This window comes from Dermacentor albipictus, chromosome 7 (genome assembly GCF_038994185.2).
Source record: "Dermacentor albipictus isolate Rhodes 1998 colony chromosome 7, USDA_Dalb.pri_finalv2, whole genome shotgun sequence".
Classification (NCBI taxonomy): domain Eukaryota; kingdom Metazoa; phylum Arthropoda; class Arachnida; order Ixodida; family Ixodidae; genus Dermacentor; species Dermacentor albipictus.
The window spans coordinates 54,017,753-54,029,856 of record NC_091827.1 but is presented as its reverse complement, the minus strand read 5'-3'; the positions used below and the strand labels follow the sequence as shown (position 1 = coordinate 54,029,856).

At 46.0% G+C, this 12,104-nt stretch overlaps 1 protein-coding gene across 1 annotated transcript in view; it reads left to right on the top strand.

The window, feature by feature from the left end:
* The first annotated feature begins 1,848 nt into the window (after positions 1–1,848).
* The window catches only part of LOC135900433 (uncharacterized), a 33,683-nt gene continuing 23,427 nt past the window's right edge, over positions 1,849–12,104 (top strand). The window contains exons 1-2 of the mRNA XM_065429935.2: positions 1,849–2,332; positions 6,720–7,108. Coding sequence (XP_065286007.2) covers positions 2,130–2,332; positions 6,720–7,108 — 592 coding nt within the window. The 5' untranslated portion in view covers positions 1,849–2,129. The remainder of the gene's footprint in view (positions 2,333–6,719; positions 7,109–12,104) is intronic.

The following is a 12,104-nucleotide window of genomic DNA, read 5'->3' as shown; positions in this document are numbered from 1 at the left end:
CCCTCGGTTAACCCCCCTCTCTCTTCGTTCATTACACAGCGAAGGTCTCGAATCCGGCAAAACTGAAGCCTTCACGTAGCATGTGTGGGTTTGTTGACCAATCGCCTTCACCCAAAAAGGTCACGCACTCGTCACGCCTGCGGCAGAAAGGATGTTCCATATCCGCCGCCAAGGGTGCCGAGTGATGGCGCTGGCTAACACTCCCAATGTTTGTTGTGGTAGTAAAACATAAATACCCAAGAAAGTAGATGGGGAAACGGCACCGCGGTATCTCAACTGGTTAGAGCATCGTACGCGTAATGTCAAGACGTGGGATCGTTCCCCCATCTGCGGTAAGTAGTTTTTTCATCCACTTTCATTTCCATTCATTTATTGTTTCTTTAATTCAATCAGTAAGTACAAGTTATTTACACTGGAAGCACAGTGTGCAAAGGAGGATCCACAAGGACTAGAGAGGACAAGCGCTTGTCCTGTCTAGTCTCTGTGACATAGACATAGCACTTGTCCTGCCTAGCCTTTGTGGATCGTCCTTTGCGCGCTGTGCTTCCAGTGTAACTATGTTCTACCAACCAGCCCAAGCCTATACTCTTCACAAGTTACTTGCTCTATGTTGTCCTTCGCGTCTTTGTTTGTTGGCCTCTCGGGATATGACTAATAAATATCGGGCCCCTTGGTTAACCCCCTTTGTTCCCGGATGCACGTTGTGAGACGTGGACTCAGTGACGTCATGAGGACGAAGGCGATGTATGACACTCGTCGAAGGAATAATGGGGTTGATGGGTTTATGCTCAGATATATACAACGCATATGTAAACAGCATTTAACGAATCGACAAACTCGGGTACCAGCTGTGATGGAGGCTGTTAGATACGGGCCCTTTTCCTGGCATCCTTCGAGTTCACCAGACCACATCAAATTGCCGTCGCGCCTAATTTAAGTGCAAGGGGCCAGGGAGGGGGGGGGGGGGGTGTCATATACGTCTGAAGACACCCCTCTTTCCGCCAGCTACACCCAGGGAGGGGGGTGACAGAAGACCTATGGGCCCCAGGTGCCAGAAAACCTAGCTACGCCACTGCGGGTGACGAATTGCGACAAATGACCGAGGAACTTATAGCCGTGAAAGTGTAAGAACAGGGTTAAAGTTTAATATGCGAAAGATAAAGGTAATGGTCAATACTGGCAAGATAAGTAGTCAAGAATGTTAGAGGACCATTGGCCGGCAGTCAGCCTCTAGAATTTGTGCGAGGTCACGTTTATACGTATAGGTCAAATACTCACATGGGACTCTGATCATGAGAAGGGAGTTTACAGAAGAATAAAATTGGTTTTGGTTGTATATGGCAGGCATTACCAAATCACGACCGCGAGCTTACCTCTATCATTGAAAATGATGAAATCATTGCATTCTGCCGGTACTAACATAGGGGAACAAATTTCGAGATTAGAAGCTTGAGAAGAAATTAAGAATCACGCGCTCTCGGTCGGCGCTGCGAAAACTTAAGAAAATAAAGTTGGCCGGCGCGTGCTCGCGTTGCAAGCACGGCACGCACTAGTGTGTTCTAAGAGCCTGCTACGCTGGTCCTTTTGTCTCGCGCTCCGCTGCAACCCCTTGGTTCGCGACAGTGCCATTTAAACCATTTTCACCACTGTTAACGACCTGGTGAATAGATCTGTTATTTCTAACTATGTTTATACTTGCCACATACCGTAAAACGCATTCATACACCGATACCACTTTGCTGTCGGAGTCCTCGCTGCGTGCGTATTCACCAACTCAACGCCGTCTTTGTAACAACGGAGGCGTTGACAAAGTAGTGGAACCGAAACCACAACTTGCGGCTACCGATCGTCATTGCCAGCGGGGAGTAAAAACAAAATGGCGCGGCCGTGCGTGTTTTCTAGTGCGTTGGCATCTGCTCCGTTCTTCATTCGCGTCATGTCACGCAACGCAAATTGTGCGCTTGTCAGACTCTGGGCGAGCGGCCGCGGAATCTCTGGCCCGTCGTGCTAGCTGTCAATATGACAGTACTGCAGCGTCCCGCCACTTCGAAAGCACTCCGCTTTCGGCCGAGTCCCACGAGTGACGTAGTCGGCAAGCTTTCGTAGCGAGTTCGCAAAAAGTGATAGCCATGTCTATAGCACGCATATTGCGTGTTTTTCTAGTCTCTTTTACGCTAGTTGTTGCCCTGGTTGTCATCTGCAGGACGTCTGGGTGTTTAGCCCTTGAGAAGAGCCGACCTGACTACAGTGTTTATCACAATCTGTCCGCCGTGTACGCCGAAGTCGCCGCCTTGGCAGAAAGTTACCCGGCCTACGTTCAAGTCGATCACAGGTAATGCCTGCCAGTTTTTCCAAAGAAACTATTCCTTACGTTGTCATATATGTGTTGGGAAGTTAGGAAGCACATCCGTTCTTTTGATTCTAAGCTTACGCGCGTTACTTTGGTGACGTTTAACCATCCTAATGGTTTCATTGCAAACCCGTTTCCTACCCACTTAACGGATCTGTGCATTGCCTGAGATTGTAGTGTCGGCGTGTCTGTTCGAGATGTCTGGCTGCTTGCCCTTAAGCACCACTTAAGAACAAATTTGGTTGTAAATTAAATGTTATGCCTTCGTATCTTGGTTTAATGGTGAGTACATCGGCTTTGCAGTAAATTTTCTTTATAGGCTCCGTTTTTGATATCAGGAGTGGGTCGCCTGTCGACTGCGTGCTCGCCACATAATGCTTAGAAGAGTTCTTTGTGTATGAATAACCGAAAAAAGAAACGCCCTATCATTTTATGTAACAGTCTGAAACACCGGAGCGTTTGCATCCATATATTCTGTAACTGTTCTAATGTTTAGTGTGGCTTCCTGTTGGGCCACTCATATGTGCACTTGAACATGTAATTCAATTGGAATTGCAGAGAGAAGGATCCCTTACCCGGCAGTTTAAATTAGCATTGACGTGGGGAACAAACCTTTCAGCTGAAAGAGGCGTTCTAACTCAGGAAGCTCGTGACTGTCGTAAATTAAACACTAGCGGCAGCTGGATGTATTGGTGAGTCATAGTGCAAATGCACAAAGGTACCCCACTGTTGATGAATATATATAACACACTCAAGGGTTTCTACTTGCCAGTGGACGACGAATTCTACATATATATTTCGGTGTGTGGGGGATGCATGGTGAAACACAGCATGATAATGTAGATATAAGACAGAAGACTAAACAAGCACCAACAAAAGATTTATTCAAGAAACTTGGAAACACGACCCCCTATATTCTGTTTCCTTCTGTCTGTGTATTGGAGCTATAATTTTCTGAGGTTTCTGCAGACAGTAGACTTGGACAAGCGCATGCTAGTATATATTCTTTATGAGGCAAGTAATCTGTAGTCACGACTAGCACATTTCTAGAAAGGGGAGATTTGGGCTACGAGCTGTCAGTAGCACAGCAGTTCTTAATAGGGCCTTCCTTCTGGCATAGCTAAGTACTTTGCCATGTGTAGTGGCATCTGGAATGGCCTGGCTTCCCAATTAATGGTTCCACATGCTTACATGATACTGGGATCTCTGGTGATCACTGACATGGCAGGCCTGTGCCGAAGTTTCTCGTGGCGTTGCGGCAAACATTCTTTTTCACTGTGTCTCTGTACCAAGTCTTTGTGTCAGCTGAAGATGTCAGGCGTTTTGAAGCAGTAGTTAGGGAAGACATGCATAAGAGCACATCAAAGAACTACATGTTCAACTGTGTGAGATTGTGTTCATTGCACAAGACTACAAGTTTTACTGAGTTTCTTGTGTTGGCCTGTACTTTCTGTTATGCTGTAGTGGCTGGGCCACCTTTCTCGTCCCCAGTCTCGCCCTTGCCACGTGGCAAAGAAAAGCTAAATTTAGCCCACTACTGCCACTACGGACCGAACTCATGTCCCTAGAAGTGTGCAGTTGAGAGTGGCCGAAACTAACCACAGGGCTATCACACAGTTTTGGCACTCAGCAGTATTCTTTGACATTTCTGTACACCACACAGACTCGAGAGAGTGTCGCTATCTGGTCATGTATATTGGATGCCATAGCACGCAATACTGTAGCGAACAAAAATGTTGTGTGCATTGCAAAGTTGGTTTTGAATAGATTGTGGTGTCTGCTGTCAGATCTCTCAATATGAAGTTAGTGCTCCGTGTACGTTTGGCTTCGTTTTCTTTGTGTGTTGTCGTCCTTGCCCTGTTTGCCAGGCTTCACCGGCCCGTCTGAGCTTCAACAACAGTTAATCATGTTTACTTGTCATCTATAAGAAAAGAGATTGGTCATTGCAACAGGCCAGCAGCAAGTGGCTTGTCGAGGACAGACTTAGGGCTTGGTTTTCAAACAATCCGTTTCATCTTACTAGGTGCATTTGAATAGCAGTCTTTTTACTCGAACACAAATATTGAAGGAAAATGACTGTGGAATATTGAATCGAATATTGAATATTTCCAGTTTATAAACACAGATAAACATAACGATTCCGCAGTGTTGGCAATAAAACACTCATCGGCGCTAATGCATCTGGTTTTATTAACATGTGGATGTCAGGTTACTGAAACGCTTGTTAATGAGAAAACTGTGCACCATGACAACGACTGCAATGACAAAAGGAACTGCATATCACCAGATGCATTTAGTATAGTTGCTGAAAGGGACAAGTGCGATGCTACAGCACCGTACACCATTTTAAAGGAGTGCAAGCATACTGGGATTGGTCAGTAATAAATTAAAGAGCTTGAAGCATACGTGCGATTCAGCGGCTGCTTAGCTGTAAATAATTACAGCTAAGAAGACGAAGATGTGAATATTTTTTAGCTTATGTGTTCGACTGAAGCTGGTTTCCACGTCCTTGAATTTTCGGCGTTCAGAAATCTGCAAATCCTTTGCCCTTGAATTTGCATCAGATGCTCTGTGCGAACCCTGGTTAGAATGACAATCCAGTATGACAGTATCACAGAAACTGTCGGTGCACCCACATTTTCTGTTGTGAGTCAGAAAATGGCCATACGAGCCTTTCAGTGAATATGTGTTCTTCAGTCAGCCTTTTGATAACACACATTGATAACACGCTAAGCTACCATAGTCAGAATTACATAGGTGCTCCTGAGGTAAAGTGCTGTGTTAGCTTAAACTTCTTGGCTGCCCATTGTGAAGTGCAGCCAGAAATGGGCACTGAGAGTTCTTGAATGGCAAGAGCATGCAGAAACGTGATATTCAAGCTGCCGTGCAACTGCCAGGGTGGCCAAGTTGCTGTGCCATTGTTGCGTCGTTGCCATCGAGCATGACATTGCAGGTTCGATTGTAGGCCATAGCAGCCGCATTCCCATAGACGCAGAATGCAAAAGCACCCTTGTAACAAACGTTTGTGGTGCATTGTGGTGCAGAATTGCGGCTGGTCAAACTTAATCTTGAATCCTGTACTGTGCGATCTCGCATTAGTCCCTGTGTTGCATTGGGTTGTTGGGACTATCAGTTAACCAGTCTAACAACTTTAGTATGTAGATAGGCAAAACCGTGAGTATCTGCCTTTCACTCTCACGCATTGGTGGCTGAAATATTTTGGACTAACGTATGTGGTGACGCTTTTCTTCCTGTCTGCTGCGGGACGTAGTGATAGCCAATTGTTCAGGTTGTTCAGTTCTTGCTATCCTGGGTATTGTTCTGCGGGTGCTTCTGTTCACATACTGCTGGTCATGTTTTGTGCCATATTTTGTAGAATGTACGGTAATCTCTGCCTATTGTTGCAATTAGAACACCACCACGTCAGGAAGGGTGAAAAGAAAATTTAAATAACGCGTAGCGCACAGGCATTTTAACTGTCTCAGTGGACTGTTAAACTGACCCACTGCCAAAGGGAAGGCAGAAAAGCTTGGCGGGCAGTACTAAAGCTTGAAAGAACAGACGCAGCGAAAACAAGCAAAAATTGTTGATAATTAAACTACAAGCATATAGAGCAGACATTCAAAAAGAAATTTGTCATCCACCCAACTGTAGCATGCAGCTACAGTTTAAACTCATGCACATTTCTCAGATAGGAATCCTTGCAGTTGCCGAAAAATGTGTAATGCCACGAGGATCTAATCCAGAGCCAATGCCTTTTTGGGTCGGTCTCCCTACCATCTGTGCTAACTGAGAGGCTAGTGAATTGCAGGGCAAGGCTGAAATTATCGATAACCCATGTGCAGGGACACCGAATATGGCAGATCAGCTCAGCAGAAATCTGCAAGAAATTTGCTCAAGTAAAACTCTTGCTTGGGCTAGCTGGTTCATGCTTGAAGTAGTAAAGGCAAGGCGCAGAAGACCAGGACTCGAGAAGAACACAAACGACAGGAGGCGCCAGTCCTGTCGTTTGTGTTCTTCTTCCTGTCGTTTGTGTTCTTCTTGAGTCCTGGTCTTCTGTGCCTTGCCTTTACTACTGCAAGAAATTCTAGTCAGGTTCAATAGCCTGTAGTAGGACAAATGCTTCCTCTTTCTCCAGTGCCAAAGCTCTCTTTCGGAGAAACTTGTATATGTTTTATTTGTTTTATTTTAAACTTGAGGCTATTGTCGGGTGGATGCCAATTTTTCCCTTTCGTGCAACTTCATAGTCCACCTTGCAGGCTTCGACAAAACTGATTTGCCATCGAAGAGCTCTGTGACAGTTCCCTCAGGTTGCACCGAAGGTGCACGAATCGACATCCCTTCATTGTTGAATTGATCTTGCACGCAGGTTCAAATCACACAACGGCCTCTCCCAGCTGGTGGTCAGGCTCGCAAACTTCTCGGACAGCACGTTGCACGCGGCACCGCGGTTGCGGAGCTTCAAGGTCCGCGCGCTGCTCCTGTTCGGGCAGCGGGGCGGCGAGCTGGTGACCGTCGAGAGTGCCCTGCACTTTCTACGGCAGCTGTTCGCGGGACTCTCGGCTCCTAGTCACACCGTGGAGGCGGCCTTCAGTCGGACGCTCCTGTCCAAAGTAGACTTGCACCTCATCATCATGGTGAATCCCGATGGCTTTAACCATGCTGAGCGGACAGGCAATTACTGCTTCGAGGGTACAGCATCGGGTGCCAAGGTGGACTCTCTCTTTACCTGGGACTTGGATAAACACCTGATGACCGGTATGCATGGTGTCACAGTATTTGATGTATTAGACGTAGCGTGAACACAGCTAAAAGTGAAAAAAAAAAAGTAAAACGCACATCTATTCATGTTAAACAGAACAAGCTAACAAAACAAGTGCACACACTATAGAGGGCAGTGGGTGCAATCTCCTGCTTTGTGTTCCACTTGGCAGAACACGAACATCTGAATACCTTCACTTTATTACAATACTGAATGTCTAACTTAAAATTAATTCTTGAAACTCGCTATTCTGAAATCAAAGTGTCAGTAGCTGCTGCCATGATAGAGCATGTGGCCAGATGTCTGTCACGGCACCAACGAAGGGGTCGTCCTTATAGCACAGGAAGGGGCCAGTTGTCGACAGCAACCTTGGCCGATGTCCATCTTGCGGAGCCACAGGATGTCGACGTGATGCCGAGGCTGGTCTGACATCATGGGTTCCTCGCTCCAGTTCCACGACTTCCACATTGACACCATACCTATTCCTGCAGTTTGCGTGGGATTTCTGTTGCTCTTCAAATGCCCTGTAAACTATCCTTTCATTTTTTTTTTCTCTTTCACGTGGCATGAATTGCTCGTAGACCATAGTGCGTCACTTCTAAATGTCAAAAAGGAAATGTTGGGTAACATACGGACAACAGAATATCAGTTTAGCATTCTACAAAAAAAGTTTATGTGCACAACGATTAGCACTGATAGCAGTGCAACTTCCCAGTTGCTTCAGTGAGCTTGTGCAGTTCTGCTGTAATGTGCCTGCGGCTGTTACCCGACTGACATGTGCCAAAGGATACTAGGTTTGATGTCAGTACAGTTGAGCTTAGATTTCTAATGGGAAATACCAGAAACATTCTGCAGCAGGTGGAAAATCAGTATAACAGAATAGAAAAAGAACGATCACTTGTTTCCGGTTTCTTACAAAGATAACAAATTTAGTAATGAAGAAAAATTTAAATGGCTATGCTTAACCAACATCGTGTTGGAGCATGGGGAGGCTGAATAAGTTGTGTCATATGTAATGTCTGGCTCAGATATGTGACTGGTCACACTTTTGGCAGCAACACTTCATCCCCCAGTGACTGTGATGGAGAAAGTCGCTGTAGGCAAGCAGCACACTAAAATGCCGAGAAGATTGAGAAGGGTTGAATTGGTCGCAGGACATTAGGGACAGTTATAGGGAGTGCTTCTTAAAGTGCTTCTTATAGGCTGATGCTGCTAAATGCTTATCAAATATTTCACAAATGCGACACCAGGTACCTGAGCACATGTGGGTTGGGCCCTCCTGCGTAAGCCGTGCGCGGCTTAGCCGTCTCTGGGGAAAGGGAGAACCTTTGAGTTGAGCCGTTGCTAGGTGTTCAGACCTTTAAGGCCCCCCGTGGAGGCAACACACCTCTTTGGCCTCTGCTTCACACAGACGGCACATCCAGACTGACCCACCTGGAGGAAAATGGCAGTCGCCCTTTCCTGTCTGTCTCTCCTCAAATCTTCGTCTCTCTCTTTCACTTTTTGGCCTTTCCTGTCTTTTTCTATCTTCCATTTACTTCCTTTCTCTTTGGCGGGAAGGGTTAACCCTGTGTGGCTACTCTACCTAGGGTACGCCATGTTTAGTAATAGTGACGGCGTATGACTGGTATCATGCAGACTCATAAACAAGCTCTGCAACTTCACCTCATTGGGCTCAGTGGTGAGCGGTCGGCATTCTTGCCGTACATACACATTTTCTTGTGGCAACGCAAACTTCTGTTGTCTATGATCAGCGTCTGAAAAGATGCCGCACCAAAGCAGCGTTCCAGTTCTCCTTTCGGAATAATGCTCCATCACTTCCCAAGTACGATGTAGTCCGCAGCAAAAACAACATACCAGTAAGAAAGCTTTCCACTCCTGGTGGCCAAGTGTCTGAAAGACAAAATTGGACCGACATGCAACACCTCAAAAATGTCTAGCGGGGACCTCCTCCTAGAACTAAATGACAAAGGTCAAGCACAAAAGCTCTCGGAACTTACCAATATTGGCAATGCGACAGTGAAAATTTCAGCCCACAGAACATTAAATACAATCAGGGGTGTGATATCTGAGGGGGACTTTCTTGGCTATAGCGATGAGGAACTGCTGGAGGGTTTCCAGGAACAAAACGTTACCAAAGTACACAGAATTTTTATCTGCAGAAATGACCAAGAAATCCCGACAAGACACGTTATACTCACCTTTGGAACTAGCGTAATGCTTACCTCGCTGGACGCAGGTTACGTAAAAGTAAATGTTGGACCTTATATTTCGAACCCCAGACAATGTTTCAAATGCCAAAGGCTTGGACATGTTTGACGTGCATGCAGAGGGCAAACAACCTGTCCTAAATGCAGCTCAAACGATCACCAATCTGACAATTGCACTTCCCCACATTGCGTTAACTGCAAAGGATCCAGCCTACTCGTGGTCCTGCCCCCTTGTTGGAAAAAAGAAAAAGAAGTAATTGCACCAACTGTCAAAGAAAAAATCTCATTCTTTGAAGCAAGAAAGTGATTGTCGTGCCTTTCACGAAGAAGTTATACCGATGTGACGCAGGTGGGGGCAGCATCGCAGAGGCCTCAGACTTCCTCCAGGACCACACACAGTGGTCCTGCAGTGACCCCTCCCGCCCCCATGGTGAAAGCAGCCAATGCTTCTCCATCCTTTTCAAATGCTCTGCAGACACCAGTCCCGCAGGGCCCTAAAATCAAACGAACCCCAAGGCCTGAGACACACCTGTCTCGGCGCCCAACTCTCGGTTCTCTAGCGCTTCGGAGAGAGCAGTGGAGGTCAACCCAAAATCGCTGGTGTCATCGACGCCAAAGGACAAGTGCTCTCTCAAGCGTGGAAAGAGGGACAAAGTCCCAATAACCACATTAAACAAGAAACCGATAACATAAATGTTATCGCTGCTTTGTATTAGCTTTTTCTAGATCTGTCACCTAACGTCTTATTCTCATTCACTTTTAATGCCACTTTTTACCTTTCAGTTTCAAAATGGCTTTTATTATCTACTGGAATTGTAGACGGCTCTTACACAACTTAGGTAACATCAAAGACGTGTTAAGTAACTTCTTTCGTGTGGTTTTGTGCTTACAGGAAACAAACCTAGGTGAAAAACACACAAAAAAAATGTTAGAGGCTTCATTATTGTACGGCGACACCATACTCGGGCGAGGCGGCTTTCGGGTGGTGTGGCCATTGTTCTACAGGACAGTATTGCAGCTGGAGAAATTGCCATTAGCAGTCACATAGAAGCTGTTGCTGTCAACGTTTTAGCACACAAAACCATCACCATTTGTTCAACATACATCCCACCGCATTTGCATTTTGCAGTAAGAGATCTGGAGTTAATTTTAAAGCAGCTACCTGAACCTTTTTTTAATAGCGGGTGATTTTAACGCACGCAACACGTTATGGGGTAGCAAAGCAACCGACACCAGGGGACAAACACTTGAAGATTTCATCCTAACAAGTGACAAAATACATATGCTTCAACATTGTCACACAGTGCAACTCACGCTTACACTATACAAATAAACCGAACATGATCAAGCCGCTTGTCCTGCGATATGAGGCGTATTGTCGGGATTATTTCATTCCTTGCGAAGTCGTTCAGTTTGCCAGAAAGCCACAGCGTATGGCCCTGCGGTATGATTTCGCATCGTTATTTGACTGGACATTGACACATTTAAAGAAAAGCAACACCCCACACGAACACACTAAACAGGAATTCTGCGCTCTTCATGGCAAATATAAAAACTACATTGACTTTTATACTGATGGCTCTAAAACAAAAGAAAACGTGGGTGTGGGGCCGTAGCAGAAAATTGGGAAACAAGTACAGTAAAAGCTCGTTAATTCGAACCGCAAGGGGAAGCCGCTTCAGTTCGAATTAACGAAAGTTCGAACTAACGAAAGTGAAGGAGAGCAACAGTACACTGCAATTTGGAAGCAGTAGGGCATGTCAGAAATTTGGCGTGTCAGAAAGTGATCAAGTCGAAGCTCTGGGTCCGACTGTGCCGCACCACCGATGTCCACCGAAACGAACGTTAGCCGAGGCTTAACACCATCACAATGAATCGCGATGGCCGATACCTCCTAAGCTGAAAACAGAGGTGCACAGCTGATGAAGACTGCCGATACAAAGACGCTGAACATGTGAAGGCGGCGAAGGCCCTGATTCGTTGGTTCTTGATTGCAAGCGCAGCTGCGACGTACTTGATTCGCTGTGTTTTGGCGCTTGCCGTGCCATCTCCGCACAACATTAGCAGCTGTACAAGATTTGCAAAGCCTCCGAGATTCGCAACGGGCTAGAAGTTTCGGAGGTTACGTAGAACGGAGAGGCGGCAGCCGCCGCTGCCTTCTGGCTGACCCCGCGTCGGTTAGATTTTTTTCCGATTTTGCCTTCTCTCGCCGTTCTCTCCGTTTCGGAGGCAATACAGCCTTGTGTGTAGGCAGTAGGCGCGTTTCTCTGGCCGTGTGCCAGGCGAGCGTAGTTCGAATTATCCGTGAGGGAACCTTCTCGCGTTCGAATTAACGAACTTTTTTATACATAGACTTCTGTGGAGCTTGGCCGGACCAAATCGTACAGTTCGAATTATCCATAAATTCGAAATATTGAAGTTCGAATTAACGAGCTTTCACTGTATTCGATTACCACAGCATGCCTAAGTATATGCAATATGGACGGTAGTTAAAAAGATAATCGCTGACAAACACGAAAACACAGTCATACACAGACATTCGTTAACCACACTCAAGGCTCTACACATGAAATCCGAATGTGAACCCCTATTAGGGGATATTTTAAAGACATTAACGTCAAACAAATACGACAGATCAGTTAGGTTTTGCAGGGTATCAAGCCATATTGGGATACCGGGTAATGAAGCAGTGAATAGATGTGAATCAGTGGCCGTGTACAGAAACATAAACACGACACTTCCATGCAAAGATAGTATCAATGCGATTCGGAAGGCCTTGACG